This window comes from Panicum virgatum, chromosome 5N (genome assembly GCF_016808335.1).
Source record: "Panicum virgatum strain AP13 chromosome 5N, P.virgatum_v5, whole genome shotgun sequence".
NCBI classification, from domain to species: domain Eukaryota; kingdom Viridiplantae; phylum Streptophyta; class Magnoliopsida; order Poales; family Poaceae; genus Panicum; species Panicum virgatum.
In genome coordinates, this window is record NC_053149.1 from 6702282 (window position 1) to 6718565 (window position 16284).

A 16284-nucleotide genomic window follows, 5' to 3' on the forward strand; every position below is an offset into this window, starting at 1 on the left:
GCCGACGAGCCAAGCTGGACGGAAATTATTGTGCAGGGTTGGTTAGCTAAGCTGCTTAGCTAGCTAGCTAGGTTGCTTGCTCTCTGGTCAACCCGGCTGGAGCTTCGGTGCGTGCTCATTGTGGCCTGCCACCGTGGACCTGCTAGATTGCGTTACTGGACAAATTAATTTTGTCGATCGTTTTGGTATAATAGAATTATAGATCGACAGGACTGACGACTCTTAGGTCTAGAGCTGAGTAACTGAGTTGAATGCCCTGTAAATGTTTTGGCCCCTGACAAAAAAAAAAAAGGTTTCACGATGTTCACGAACTTCTTGGGTTTATTCGAGGCGTCCTTTTAGCTGAGTTTGTTGTTGGCCTAATCCAATCCAACCGTCAGTCAGCTGCACAGTCAATTAAGTATCATTAGATTTTTTATTAGCTATATTTTTATAGTATACCTATTTGATGCCATAAATTTTTGTGTTTATCTCTATAATTTTGATCAAATATTGAGATAGTTTGACTCTCCAAAATTCTTAAAATGACTTATAATTTGAAATAACAAGTTGCAGTGCTGGCGTATGTGCTATAGTACGACGAGTGAACTCACTAGCTACTCTCTTCGTTGCCGTACGTGGGTACATTTGCACGTGGAGCCCGCACGTGGGAGCTTCCCACGGGAACAGCGATCGATCGAGGAGCGGAGTGGAGATGCCCCGTCGGGCGATCCGATCCGCCGCGGCCGCCCATCACGACACGTGGCCCCCGCGTCCACGCGGGCGCTGTCACCCCAGCCCGTCCATCGATTCGACGGGCCGGTACACCGAACACGTTCCCGAGTTCTCTCCTTCGCGAATCATGATCCGGAGGACTCCCCACCCATGTCCCACGGTGGGAGAACGGCCGACGACGACGACGACGTCACGACGACGGGTCTCTCTCTCTCCAAACCGGTCTCCGGACTCGCCGTGCCCCGTGCTCCCGAGTCCGGCGATGCTCCGCCCCTGCCTCCCCTCGTTCGCCAGATCGCAGAAAGGCGGCAGCCAGTTAGCTGGCTTCCATGACTCACCCTACCGTTCTTGGCTGCTCGCACGCGTTGCGTCTTCACGAGGGTAGCCATTTCTGAAGCGGTTGTTCGTTCCTCGATGGAGACGCGATCGGCCGGCCGCCTGTGCTATTTAACCTCGGCGCCTGCTTTCGCGAGTGCTCGCTCGATCAATCTCGTCTCTTTCGGCCGCTTGATGCGTCAGGTGCTGGACCTTTCTGCCTCTCTCTCGGCAGGTATTTACTCCGGCGGCGTCCATTGCCATCGACGACGGGTCGAGAGAGAAGCAGCTCGGGTGGAGTAGTACAAACAAGAGTAGTGAAGAACCTTGCTAGCTAGGTAACCTACTAGGTACTAGCACGAGCGTGAACGGCCGGGATCGACCATGGGCGACGGCGACCACGGCCGCTGCCGCGCGTGCTGCCTCTGCTGCTGCATCTGCTGCGCCAAGGCCATCTTCAACTGGTACTCGTTCCTCGTCGGGGTGGCGCTCACCGCCGTGCTCGTCGCGGCGTTCGGCGTCGCCCTCCCCGTCCGCGCCGCGGTCACCGACGCCTCGCTGGCCCGCCTCGACCTCATCGACGGCGGCCCCCGCAACGGCACCGCTGCCGCCGCCGCCGTCTCCCTCGCGTACAACCTCTCCCTCACCGTCGTGCTCCGGAACCGGAACTGGGCGATGCGCGCGGAGCTCGCGGCCCCGCTCGACGCCGAGCTCCGCTTCGCGGGGCGGCGCTTCGGCGTCGCCCGCCTGGCCGACGCGGGGAGGAGGATCGCGCCGCGGAGGGCGGAGGAGCTCCGCGTGGTGGCCGTGTCGCCGCCGCGTGGCGTGGCGCTGATCGGCCGCGGCGGAGGAGCTCGCGAAGGAGCGCTCCGCGGGGGTGTTCGAGCTCGAGCTGAAGCTCGCCGGGGAGGTCAGGTTCCGCCCGGTGCACGTCGGCCGGAGCAGGAGGCTGGAGGCGACGTGCCCGGTGAGGGTGCTGATGGCACCGGCGCCGCCGACCGCACCGCCGGGGACGGCGCACTTGATGGTGTCCGACAAGATCGTCACGTGCTATTAACTAGATACCTGCAGAAAGCACCAAACCACACAAGTCACAGGTAGTAGTAACGTACTCTTGCTTAGCTGCATTGGAGGACACAGATTAGGAAGGCATGATCGGATCTGCATGAACAAACCAACCTAGCATGGTTTCAGATGCATTGATTTGTAACTATAAAATCATCACATGTCTGCCATTCCCCTTCTAGTGATGATCGGCCTTCATAGCGTGCACTGTTCCATCCATGGAGCCACCTGCTCGTTCGTGCCTTCAAGATTCGGAGTAATTTTGGTCGACGAGCGCACTCGATTGTGAAACTGCGTGACCTGCTCGTCGCATTTCACCACCTGACTCGCTCGAGAGTAAAGACTGGGTGTTACGCGCACGGATTACTGAAGACCCTCCCTCCAAACAAGGATGTGGAACTGAAAACCTTCCCGTTTCGTGCTCCCAGATCTGGAGTGTGATCGTCGAGAGCGCCCACCTCCAGCTCCAGGTGTCGTAGGTGGGCAATTTTTAGCCATTGAACTCTCCTTGTTCTAGTGGGGGTGGCTACAACTATAACTATCCCAGACAATCGAAAATGTTCAAAAGCACCAAAGAGTTGGCGTGTACGGCTTCAGTTTTTGCCATCTTGGGCAAGTCATTTGCAATTCGTCTTTCCCTAGCTACGAAAGAAATTATGGGATGGGTCTTGACACATCATCGCCCATCTATTTCTCTATGAAGTCTCTCCTTTGTTGTCTTTTTGCGTGCATCCGAAGTACATGCTAACGTCATTTGCCGAGTGTTTGTGTTATTAGTTTATATTATTCAGGTTATTGTCAGCAATAAAGAGGCTAATGAGACGGAGTTAGGGCCTTGTTTGGTTTTCTAGAATTCCAGGAATAGTAATTTTTGACTGTTAATTACGGTGTCAAATAAAATCAGTTTACAAAACCAACTCCAGAACTAAGTTACTGTAGCATGAGACGGATTTAATGAGGCATTTGATCGCGTGGTTAGAGGATGATTACTGTAGCATAAATGTAGCCAATCATCGATTAATTACCGTCATTAGATTCATCGCGAAAAGTACACCCATCCCTGAAGAGGTTTCGCAAATAGACTTGATTTAGATCTTCATGCGAAGTCTAGAAAGACGCACTGTTCCTAGAATTCTAGGAAAGCAAACACGGCCGCCGGACAAAAACTTATTAAGCCATTCCCAGTGGAGGGTTTCAGCGTACTATTTCCAATATAGTCACATCATGTAGAGTACAATAAAACCATGGAGGAAATAATACCCTACAATGCATGATTTCAGTGTTGATGTTTTCTATATGCTCGGTGTATTTAATTGTAAGACACAATATGACTTGGAAACAGTATAGATAGGGTTTCATCTAGATGGAACTCCTTCCATCTTTTTTTCCTTTAAAACTGTGTCACGTCATTCAAATTGCTTATGCGGCACTCTATTAAATGTGTATGAAAGCTTATCAAACTTCCACGGGGAATGGTCTTAGTCACAATGAAGTTTATTGTCTGGATCTACAGCGATTTTAAAATTTATAGCAATACCTTGGGCCTACGTTGAGGAACGAGAGCTCATGGTAAACCAAAAATCATTAAAACCCCGCAATTGACATATATTTATCAACTTCGTATGTAAGGCACATTACTTGAACCTTTTGTTGTTCGATGCATTTTAGCGAGCCAAACCAAGTTCAGTTCGTTTGCATATATGAAAGTATGGAAGACAATTATTTTTCCATGCTATCATATTTTGAGCAGGGGATGATGAAGGTGAGTGGTCTACTCTTCCATTTACCGACACTTTGGCTCACTGTTTTTCGGTTGAGAGACAGACTATAGTTAAGTTGTGTGCAGGACAGATGAAAGGTCAAAGAAATTTTAATGAGTTTGCTTACTTATTTTTTATTTCTAAGAAGAGAGCAAGCTCGTTGAGCATCTCCAACAATTACTCATCACTCTTTCCAATTTTAAAAAATTAATATTTTGGTGATAAAGATGCTCTAACATATTACCAATCCATATCCCTATTACCTTAGACGTTTTTGTGATCACTAAAACACACCCCCTCTCTCCTAAATGACTAAATGTAGGGAGTTTTTTCTCTACCCCATTCTTGGCGATTGCATTTTGGTAGTCTGCTGCAGCAACTATGATCTAAAATACAAAAATAATTATTAGTAATAATGAAAGAATATATTTTGGATGTGAGATATGAATTATCCGGTAGAGATCAAGTTGTGCTAGCGCGGGTACTAGTGCCACGAAAGCGCAGTGCAGGTTCCTTATTCGCGGAACGGGCCCACTGGCAGTCCCCGTCGCCTCAAACGAGCACCCGCGCCCCTGCCTCTGCCTGCGGCACGTGCTGCGCGCAACGCATTTGTTTTACCCACTAGCCCGCACCACTCCACAAGAGCACACGACACGGGCGCCACCACAAGCGCCCGATGGTTGCTGCCTCTCGCCGCTGCCGCGCGCAAGCGAGCCGATCGAACTAGCGGCGGTTCTCAGCAAGCATCCCCGCGATCAACCCCGCTCCCCAGTGCCTGGGCATGTAAGCGACCCCTCCCCTCTTCTCCGCGCCTCCACTTGGGCCCGACTGGTGCTGGTTTCCCCACCGTCTCGGTGGGATTTTAGAAGGGTTTTGTGGTCGGGGAGGATGGGGCACGGATTGAGTTCGCTTGGGTGTGGTCGCTGCAGCTGGCGATCCGGCGCCGTTTTGGGTAGTTTGGGGGGTTGGGGCTAGGGTTTGTGGAGATGGGGGAGAATGCGCGAACCCGGGAAACAGCGGATTGAGGTGGTTTTGGATTTGCGGTGATTTGGGGTTGGAGGTTGCGAGCTTTGTAAGTGCGGAATTACGATTAGACGTCTTCCTACAATCCTACGAGGTGTGAGTTGGTTTTGCGTGTATTTTCTCTTGGTCTTCTACGCACTTGGCAAGGGGCGGTGCCGCTGATTGGGAAATTTGTGGATTATTTCGATTTTTTCAGACCTGCTTTTTGCTGTAACAGTTTGTTGCGTATGGCTCGAATGATTTTTAATAGCTTGGTCACCCTGAATTGCTAGGATTTTGGTAGTTTTGGATCTCGGAGGTTTGCGGCGGCGAGATTGTGTAACTGTTTCAAAATCCATATTTAGTTGTTTACTCATTAGTCTATGTTGCTATCTGTGATTAGTCATCTCTGTACCAATTTGTTTGCTCCAGTGCACCTGCATGTATGCATAGTCTAAATGTTTGCATTTTGCATATTTTTCATGATTTCATAGAATGGGTGCTGGAAGGAAGACTGAGACTTTCTACGCTGGAACACCAAATACAGCAATGCAAACTCAAACCAATTCATCGTACGGGACTTATTCTAATGCTGTTCGTAATCTCCGGGAAGATGAGCTGGGAGGAGTGATTTTTGGCTGCAAGAACAACACGATGAATGAATGTCTCTCTAAACAGTTGTTTGGTTAGTAAATTCCTTTCCCCTCTTTTTTTTTCCTTTTGAACTAACAGGTCCTTTCCACCTTATAATGTGCCATTACTGCAAAAAAAAAATCATCATCCCCATGAAACTATAAACTGTCATTGTCACATTAGTTCTTTTTTTTGGAACATTGATTTGTGCAACATCAGCATTTCATGCTACCTCTTGCCTGACTGGAATGGATTGGCTTGCTGTATTTTGTTCATAGGTTTGCCTTCAGGCCATTTCACATATGTGAAGAATGTTAAACCTGGCATGCCTCTATTTCTGTTCAACTATAGTGATCGGAAAATGCATGGAATTTTTGAGGCAGTATGTGCTGGCCAGCTTAACATTGATCAATTTGCTTGGAGTGATGGTGGTAGAATAAAGACACAATTCCCTGCACAGGTATCATCAAATAACAGCCCTTCCGTATATATGGCACCGTAAATTCATCCATGTATGTATGGTTAAGCTGTTCATAGTTTTATAAACTGACTGACTCGTGAGTGATTTATGTATTCTTCAGGTCCTCATCTCTATGAAGACTCAGTGTTATCCAGTTCCAGAGTCTCACTTCAAAAGTGTGATCAGTGACAATTATTATAGACCTCGGCACTTCTACTTTGAGCTAGACCATGCACAAACAAGAGCTTTGATATCTTTGTTTAAACCTGCCCCTGTTCATGATGTTACCAACAAATGGGATACTTCCAGATATCTTCAATCTCCAACAACTAAAGCATATCATAATCCTGGTCCAACGAAGTCAGAGTCTTATGCAAAAGATCTAGATCCTTTTGGTGTTTCTTCTGAATCACATTGCATTGCCCCTTACAAGTTGGTTGATCCAGATGACGAATGTGCTAGTGCTAGTAGAACATCAACGAGCCACCTTGATGAGGAGTATTCCAACCGGGATTATTTGGATCCTGCTGCGACCAAGGAAGGAACAGAATCTGTCAATGATGACTATCCACACATTAATCCACCATATGAAGAACAGCATGACACAGTGGCTGTTAGGCAGAAATTACAACAGCTGTTTGTTTCACGACAGCAGGAGGTCCAATCCTCCATGGACACTGTTGATTATGCTTCCGATAAATCAATGCCTCAAGAAGCACAATTTGGTGCTGCTCTCACAACAGACCCACCTGATTCCACCTCAAAGGATGATGCACCTATTGAAGACCTGACATCATTGGGACAATGTCACGGAAATGCTGAGGTGCTTTAAGCTAATACTCTGTGACTGCAATTCTTTTCATATTATGCCCCGTATTTTTAACTTTATGTTTTGTAAAAAAAAATGGCGATTATATCCTGCTATCTGACGTGACTCATTGTCTGTAGCTGCTCCACATCATCAATGAGTTATCCAAGAGGACCCAGGCAATAGAGAAAAAGCTGGTACTGCTCTTAGTGGTCGTTTGTATAAAAATCAATAGCACCATTATCTGTTAGAGAAGAAAGTGTGAATAAATGAAGCTACTTTCCTCATTGGTGTGTCCATGGTTTATGGTTACTTAGGTTTTGAGTCTAGCTCAAATGTTCCTAATTGTGGTTGTTCTTTGTACCAGGTTGAGTCAGATAAAGAAAAACTGTTTCTGAGGGAATCGGTAAAGGACACAGAAAGTAGAGTTCAGCAGCTGGAATACCAGTTTGAGAAACTACAATTAAACTATAACTCTTTAGCGCCACTCCTTGGTGGACCACATGATAATGTGGAAGGACCATCAGTATTCCTACTAGGTGGATACAGGGGTAGTACTTGCTTGTCATCACTTGATGCATTTTGCCCCAGAACAGACATACTAGTGCCTTTATGTCCAATGAGATCTGCCCGTGCGTATGCAGCTGTTTCTGCACTGAACGATCGTATCTATATTTTTGGTGGTGGGAATGGCAGCTCATGGTTTCACTCAGGTAAACATTCTAATAGTGTCAAGTACTTTATGTAAGTTCCAAGCTGCTGACAATCTGCATTTCTTTTATTGTAGTGGAATGCTATAGCAGGGAAAGAAACAGGTGGATGACATGCCCACGCTTGAAACATGCAAAAGGGAGCCTTGCTGGGACTATGTTGAATGATAAAATATTTGCAATTGGTGGAGGAGATGGATCTGCAGTTTTTTCAGAAGTCGAGATGTTTGATCCAGCACTTGGGAGATGGATAGATAGTCTGTCTATGCGGCAAAATGTATGGTGTCAGTCTCTCAGTCCCTATCACATTTGTTGTTTGGTTTAGTAGAGTATTCCAAACTTATCTCCAGTGTGATGTGATTTCAGGGCTTTACTATCTGTCTACTCTTTGTGATATTTAATAAGTTAATAAGGTTCAGGATCCATAAGACATCAGAAATAAAAAGGAAATTTTACCTAGCGAAGGTGTTTGAACTATCATATGAATTCATCATCGTTTACCAGTAGAATTTTTGAAAACTGTACAGCAGGGGAAGCTCCCTGTTTACCAGTAGATGTTGGCTGCTTTTACGATAACTTATCATATTGTCACAGCATTGTTAATTAGTATAGTAAGATCTGCACCAACCTAATGCATTTGAATACAGATAGCTATTTGAGCAATAGAATGATGTGTGTTGTATTCTAGGGCGCACATTATTTGGACAAATCTAATTTAATGTATTCTTTAGAACTAACATAGATCCTAGATAGTTTGGTATCCAGGATGTATCAAACTATGATCGCAAACTACAATGCATGCCAGCATATTTTCTGGAGAGGAGCCAGATCATGTGATTTCCACAGGATTTTGCGCTCTGTAGGATAAAGATACTCTGGATCTGTCGACAACTTTATCGTTCTGTGCTCATCAATTGATTCCTTTGTCCAGTTTACCCTCAATGGTTTTGATTTTGGAACTAACATTCGTGCTTTTGTGTGCTATGTTGTTCCAGCGATTTGCTCCTGCTGCAGCCGCATTTAATAGCGCACTCTATGTAACTGGTGGTTATGATGGCAACATGTACTTACAGTATGATCCCTAACCAATATCTCCATGTTGCAATTGTGGCTTAGATATCATTTTGTACTCTCCTATTGAACAAAATTGTTGCAATACACAGATCAGCAGAAAGGTATGACCCAAGGGAAGGTTTCTGGGCCCTGCTTCCAAGTATGAGCGTGAGAAGAGGATCCCACTCGGTAGCTGTCTTGGGGGAAGCGCTGTAAGACTGTCTCTTGACTGGATGCAATCCCTTCTATATTTTATCATATGTGATGTGACCTCACTGCTGCAACATAAAACTTGCATATTTGCCTCATTGCAGATATGCTGTGGGAGGGTATGATGGGAGCAACAGGATATCTACCGTGGAGATTTTTGACCCGCGCACCAATTCATGGAGAATAGGCAGCCCATTCAGCATCGCAAGAGGATATGGATGTGCGGTTATAATGGATGATAATTTGTTCTACATTGGTGGGGTCAACGATGCTGGAGAAACCGTCGATACTGTAAGTCTGTTTGCTGTTACTGTTTAATTGTTCATATTTATCGAACTTGGTAAATCTGTCTGGTGTTACTATTCCGTTCATCTTTCTTGGACTTGAAGGACCCTAAAACCCTTCCATTACTGTTTTTGCAGGTGGAAGTTTACAATGAGAGGCAAGGGTGGTCAATCTCCGGTTGCCGATCAGTAGGGAGGAGGGCCTTCGCCTGTGCTATTGCCATTTGACAGTACGACAGGCCCCATGTCCTGCTATCTTCTCCGGAATCATGGATCTGCCCCGGTTGTGTACATTGACCGAAAACCACTGGGTTGAGAAAAATTTTGCTCCCCCCACCCCTCTGGGTCCACTGATATACAGAACAAAGCCACTCCTTCTGTGCATGTTTCAGAACCGACAGATTTGACACCCGCAGTGTAACACCACCATGCGGCTAAGGCCACCCTTAGCATGCTTCTGATATGCGTCCGTTCAGATAGTTTGCTGATGTTGTGGCAGTTTTGATAAACTAGACATGGTATCTATAACATGTAGATGGCGAGGGAAGAAATTAAACTGTTCATGATCCGTGGGTGTTTCCAGAAGTTGGAAACGTGCATGACGAGATCTTTGCAGCATTTTGGAGCATCATTTCTTGCTCTGTAATTGCTGAATGCTGATGGTCCCTGGAACTGATGGTAGAATGCTCGTCAGGAGTCGTTGGGATCGCTTTTCAGTTCGTGACGGTATTGGTAGCATTTCTATTCTTCTCCATGACATTATAGTCTGAGCGGTTGGTGGAATCTGAGACTCTTGGCGCAGTGCTGGTTTGCTTGTGAATGAAATGCAACGCTGCTAAGCAAGGAATATGGTCCTAACACTCGTGGTTTACCCTGCCAAACTGCCTACCGTAGGACAATGATATGCTGTGCGACTGCGAACATGTTGCTTGTGCGAGATTTCAGAAGGATAGTGGAACTGATCCGTTCAGGGATTCCTTGGTTCAGGGATTCTTTGGATGCCGCGGAGCTTGATTGCGAATTTCTGGGTTTCCTCTTTCGCCTGACGATGCCTGTTTGCACAGGCACAAATAGAATTTCTGATCAACTAATCTTAGCTACGACTAAGACAAGAATGTGAGTTTCGCAGTTGATTTAGCAATGTGTCTGGGGGGAATGGTTATATTAGATGAAGGCAAATGATAAGCAAATGGAGCTGATCAACCTTGAAACCTTACAAAAGCAGAAAAAAGCAAGATGCTTCCAGTGCCGACTGCCAATCAACGGCACAAGTTTCCCGTACAAGACTAGCATAGCATCCATTCCTCGTCCAGAAAAGCAGAACCATCACGGCTCGTTCCTCCACCCATAATTTTGCAGTGCAACACCAGCACTGGACTCGAGCAGACGTACACACCAACCAAACCAACACTGGTCATCACTGCAACCAATTATCCAGGATCTGCACCAACTTATCCGCTTAGCACCATGCTTTCCCCAGCTTTTCTTTAAAGCAGTATATTCTCCTCATTTCAGACAGAATAAATCACCAATCTGAGTTTGAAATTCGTTGCAGCAATTTACCTTCTGCTCTGCACGGAAGTATAAAGAGAGATTCCTCAAGGTCCAATTGACAAAAGGAATTCTACAAACCAGACACTAGTTATCAACCAGAGAATCTGCTTTGCCCCCAAACTTTGCCAGGCCTTACTGGACTCAATCATTGAAGGCCAATATTTCATCCACAAAACATTGCCTTCATTCTCTATAAAACCTCCCTATTTCCACCACCGATCAAAGCACCAGCTTAAGTTTCCAAAACCAAAACAATGGCCTCCAACTTTGCTCCTGATGCATGGGCTTGGATCACCAGTCTCCCCCAGTTCTCCCAGTGGCGCACCAATGCCATGTCCCTTTGTATTTGCACCACACCATCAGCACTGGCGTCATCACAGCCAACGATGAACCTCTCTATTGTGAAAAACCCTCCCATCCTCCAGCCATCCTATGTTACCTTCTCCATCTTTGCAAACTACAATATGCCGATTTCCCTGTGGACGTCAAAACCAGTCCACCTGAAAACAAACACACAGCAAACTCTACATGAACAAGATATGATACAGGTGTTCGTTGACATTGTCAACTCAGTCCTGAGGTATGGTCCAGACAAGAAATCATCCTTTCGGTTCCCTGGGGCACAGCATCATGGCAACTTCAAGGACGTGTTCAACATAGTTTTCTTGTCCCTGGCCTTCCTGGTTTGCATCTACGAGGCTCCTCGTGATCTCCGCCCTGGATGCTTGGATTCACTGAGAGCCCAGCTTACTGGTTCAAAGTGCAGAGATGCTGCAAAGAACCTTGTTAAAATGCTTGGTGCAAACCTTGAGGATCAGTGGATGCTGACAATGAATCTTGCAGTAACTAACTGGGTCGTCGAGCTTAGATCCACAAACCACTCATTTGGAGTGCCATCGCCACTGTTCTCATATGCCCTCTCAGCAAGCGGGCTCTGGAAGGTGCAGCTGTACTGCCCAGTCATAGCCATGGGTATGGAAGAGCCTGCAGAAGCAACACAGGATGAGCGCCTTCTCTTCTCACTCGTTTATCAGCAAGTCGAATGTGTGATTCAGCTAGCTTACAGAATAGTCAGAAGGGACAATTGGATAGATGTTGAGGTGAAGGTGGTAACATAAGGTCAGTGATTTAACATATAAGGAGTTGGCTATTTTTCTCACATTAATCAATAAAATCTCTATTAACTTAGGAACCAATTCTCCATTATTTTGCTGAAGTAGACAGAACAACTTTGATCTTTCAGTAAAAAGGTCAAAGAATAATTAAACATTAACAGAGATAATTCAAAATTTGGTTGATCCCTAAGGTAAGGTAAAATTGACCTGGAGAAAGCAATCATGTATATTTTTGTAACATGTTCTCAGCTATGAACAATATAGATCTTAGTAAAAGTCATGCTTGACTAGTCTAAATCAGAGCTATCTAGAAATTCATTATCATACTGTAATCTAAAAGCTGGATTGTTTCACAGATTACGATTAACCATAGAAAGCATCTTTTACAGGGAAAAAAATACAAATAAAAAGCACCATTTGTCCACATACACGAACTTACCAAAAAAAGGGAAATAAAGTAAAGAACAACACTTACTTTTGGCTTCCGTCACAGGTGTGATGTGGACTCTTTGGTCTCTGAGACCCTCATGGCAGAACGCGGATATGGCTCCGAGGAGAAGCACTTCCCATCGCGTGTCATGCTGCAAATCACACCTATGCAACAATCTGATGTACTGTCTGTATCAGTCGGCAAGTCCAACGATAACCCCACACATGAGTTCAGTATTGAGAAGGGCTTTGAGGGTTCATTCGATCCCCCAAACTCATTTGGTCTTAAGGCATCTGTCACTGAAAGCCTTACACTAGCCATAAGACCCTGGAAATTTGAACAGTCTGTTCATGGCAACACTGCAACCTTGAATTGGTTCCTTCATGATGGTGGAAATGGAAGGGAGGTTTATTCTTCAAAGCCTTCAAAGCTTTCGCTGCTTCAGCCAAGAGCCTGGTTCCGTGACAGATACTCAAATGCGTACCGCCCGTTCACAAAGAAGGGGGGCGTCATTTTTGCACGTGATGAGTATGGAGACAGTGTCTGGTGGAAGATCTGTGGTGCAACATTAGGAAAAACTATGAACTGGGAGATCCGGGGCTGGATTTGGCTAACCTACTGGCCTAACAAACAAAGGACCTTTCACAGTGAAACAAGGTGGCTTGAATTCAGAGAAAGCCTGCAACTTCCCCTGACAAATTTTTCATAAATCACTTGTACTTTGAATAATTATATAGTGGTGTGGTATCTAAGCATTGAAAAATCCATGCATGTATCAGGCACAAAAAGTAAGATTGTCTATTGTAACTGAATGTGCCGTTACAGAGAAATAACTTCCTCATATGACCGGTTGAGCAATTTAATGCAATCCTAAAGTCTTATTTGGTGTTCTCACAACACCTTTTCCTGAGCTAACTTGAATTCTCCCGAGCAAATGTGCAATATTAACAACCAAGAGAGCTCATTAAACATGGACTCGTTTCCTACTATGGTACAGGAACTCAACACACAGGACAACTTCTTGTACTGGTTGGCTCATAGTATAACTCTATGACTCAGTAAGATGAAAACCACAGATGACTACAAGGCTTCAGGTTGAAGCGTTTCCTAACAGCTAGAACAAAGTTATTCCTACTGCTCCACATGGCCACACTTCTAATATGCAAAAAGACTAAATCCATCATCTCCACCGAGACATTCTTCATGTACTTCAATTTTTTTATCTGCATTCAATTCTATAATTATCATCTCAACAACTTCTTCAACATTGAAGTAATCATAACTTACGCTCCCTTCTTTTTGTAAAACACTCTCCCCTGATTGAAGTACCTCCACGGATGTGCACTCCACGTGGATACTTCCCAAGTCATTGTTCACTTGTGCCTTCACATCATGCACCTCAGTCTCCACAGATTCCACCTCATCCTTCTCATTAAACCCATGCAATGCAACAGCTGGTACACTAGACGCCAACAAAGAAAGTGCTGACGTGCAACCGGAGTTGGCATCAGGAGAGTTCTCGGAAAAGTTGACACGTGCCTTGGCACCATACATCGCCTTTGCCGCCTCATCGTATGCATGAGCAGCCTCCACAGCAGTAGGGAATGATCCCAACCATAGCCGCCTGCCACGGTTGGGCTCGCGGATCTCAGCCACCCACTTGCCCCAAGTCCGCTGCCTCACACCACGGTACGCACAATTCCCATTCTCAGGACCTCCTTTCCCTGCCATGCACCCTTTCTTGGAACCCTTGGCGGGCGCTTTCCTGGAGCCACTCTCATCCTGGAGCTTCTGGTTCTGCTCCTTCCACCACTTGATTGTCTCAGCAATGGAGTCAGGGCCAGTGCTTTTCCTCCTCGCTCTCTTCTTCCTGACCCAACAAGGCAAATAATTTCATAAGGCCCAAACCCAAAACATTAAAATGAAAATCATAGGATATGGAAGCCATCTATGATCTATCCAATAAGCTTCAGCGAAACAAAAGGAGTACTCCTCATTCATTTCTCCAAAGGCAAGTGGCCAGCAGCAATCAAACCCAACCAAAGAAGACAAATACGCAAACTGTATAGAAGAGGAGGCTTTTCTTTCCTGGATGCTGTGCACAAATCATCCCTTCCACCATAGCAGCATTCCAGGTAGCAATCGGCGTGCACCACCAAGAACACGAAAGACTTTCACATCCACTACCAAGGACAGTATCACCTCACTCAATTTCACAATCACACACCGCCCCCCAGATCTTTTTGAACTCTAATCCCCCATTCCCCAACAAAGCAGCTCGATGAAGAAACAATACCTCATCGAGGAACATCGTTTGGAAAGCAGAATATTAGAAGCATATACTTTGCAAAATTAGTTGCAGGAACGCAGGGAAGACCGGAGCGATTCGGCCTCACAAATCTACCCCCGCCGCGCGAAACACAAGCGAGATGGACAAAGTTCCAGGCCAGCACGAGCACTCCGCAACGCCAGCAGCTACCAAGCACCAGCGCCGCCGCAACACATCCACCGAATTCACTCAGTGCCCAGCTGCTCCCCGGCCAGCCGCAGCAGCACCGCCCCGGGGCCCAGCAATGCTCAGCAAGTAACTCGGCGCGAGAGAAAGAAGAACGTGAGGTAGAGAGAGACGGAGAGAGATGGAAGAGAGGGACGCTGCTCACCTGACTTGCCCCCCGGAGGAGTCCCCTTCCCCTCCCTGGCCGCCATGTCCCAGGTCCATGGAAGAGCGAGAAGGGAGATCTCCCCTCTCCCTCTCCCCCTCCCCGGCTCCTCCCTAGATTTCCTCCGGCTGCCCGCTCCCTCCCTCCCTCTCGCTGGCGGTGGTATCCTCGTTGTTTCTTCTATGGGCACCAACCAGATCTTCTACGGCCGGCGCGCCCCCTGGCCCTGGATCTCTCCCACCACCTCCACCTCACACCACCGCCCGCCTCGTAACGCGGCAGGTGTCGGTGTCCCGCACCCGCAGCGCAGGCCTCTTCCCCCTCCCTCCTCTGACGCTGCCGCCGCCGCCGCTTCGGTTTTGACGTGGACGCCAGCTCGCGGTGCGGCTAACCTGGCGGTGGCCGGGCGGGGTCAACACAGGCGTTTCCATTCCACCCACCAGCGTCACGCATCCGCCAGCCCGCCCGCCGCCCTACCGCATCCTCGTGCCAGACTGCCAGTCTAGTGGTAGGAGTATCTCTTCTTCTCTTCGAAGATCGTGTCCGTGCAACGAACTTTGGATGGCATTTTTCCATCGTAACATGGCCTTGGCTTACGAGTTACGATGGAGCCGCGGCTGATGGTGTATTGTGGTATCGTCAGATAATGGTCGTCAGATAATGGTTTCCATGGATTGCTTGGGGTGCTTACCACTCTACGATCGTTCTGGGCTTCTTGCGCGCGCGCGTTAGGTTCCATAACGTGGGAACGTGATTTGAAATTGTATGTACTAAGTAGCAATATATTATACTATATTTTAAAAAGAATTGTTGTTAAGTTTTGGAGGTACGGACGGCCTGTTCGGCTGGCTGGTTCTGGAACTGTAGCGGTTGGTTTTACAAGAGACTGAAATATTGTAGTGGCTAATTTATAGACTAGTTTGAATAGTAATATGTAAGAGGGACTGTTGCGGCGGGTGGTTGGACCAGCCAACCGAACGGCGCCAAAGTGGAAACGGATATACCGACAACAAATATGTAATGACAATAAGATTTTAGAACCACAAATAAGATAGATGCTCATAAAGATGACTTTTGTCGGTATTAACAATAATAGAAGCCGGCTGATACTAAAATACAAATGAGATTTTAAGGAATTGGAAAAGATATTCCGTTATAAAGGCTAGATATCCGGATCGGAGACGACCGACATAGCTGGTCCATCCGCGAAGTCAGCGGCTTTGGTTCCATCCCCGGTGGATGTGGTTTCGCTAGAGTGGAAAGTGGTGCGACTGGGAGCGAATTGGGAGCGAATGCTCCTAGTACCTAGCGTCTAGATGACGGCGGGTGGGGGGCCTTATTAAAAAAAAAGACTAGAGGTGGCATAAAAAAAATAAGGGTGTCTGAACAAAGTAATGGCCGTGTTTGGTTTAGACTGAAAAAAATTTCACGAAATTTTTTTGCACTTTTGATCACTAATTTAGAGTATTAAATAAAGTCTTATTACAAAACCACATGCAGAACCTCTGGTA

At 46.5% G+C, this 16284-nt stretch overlaps 2 protein-coding genes, 1 long non-coding RNA gene and 1 pseudogene across 3 annotated transcripts; 2 read left to right on the forward strand and 2 right to left on the reverse strand.

Moving 5' to 3' along the window:
• Positions 1-4454: 4454 nt before the first annotated feature.
• Positions 4455-9707, forward strand: LOC120676946. Its single transcript, XM_039958296.1, has 11 exons — positions 4455-4637; positions 5351-5541; positions 5768-5949; positions 6071-6772; positions 6898-6954; positions 7125-7470; positions 7545-7744; positions 8463-8539; positions 8631-8732; positions 8835-9021; positions 9153-9707. The coding sequence occupies exons 2-11, from the start codon at positions 5352-5354 to the stop codon at positions 9240-9242; spliced, it is 2133 nt and encodes a 710-aa protein (XP_039814230.1). The 5' UTR covers positions 4455-4637; position 5351; the 3' UTR covers positions 9243-9707.
• A 424-nt stretch (positions 9708-10131) lies between these two features.
• Positions 10132-12366, reverse strand: LOC120676949. Its single transcript, XR_005676047.1, has 2 exons — positions 12159-12366; positions 10132-11552 (listed from the first exon to the last, which is right to left on the reverse strand). It is a non-coding gene; the product is annotated as an uncharacterized LOC120676949 (long non-coding RNA).
• On the forward strand, positions 10788-13010 carry LOC120676948 (annotated as a pseudogene).
• Positions 12887-15209, reverse strand: LOC120676947 (dehydration-responsive element-binding protein 2A-like). The gene is made up of 2 exons (XM_039958297.1): positions 14774-15209; positions 12887-13983 (listed from the first exon to the last, which is right to left on the reverse strand). The coding sequence occupies exons 1-2, from the start codon at positions 14830-14832 to the stop codon at positions 13269-13271; spliced, it is 774 nt and encodes a 257-aa protein (XP_039814231.1). The 5' UTR covers positions 14833-15209; the 3' UTR covers positions 12887-13268.
• Positions 15210-16284: the final 1075 nt, after the last annotated feature.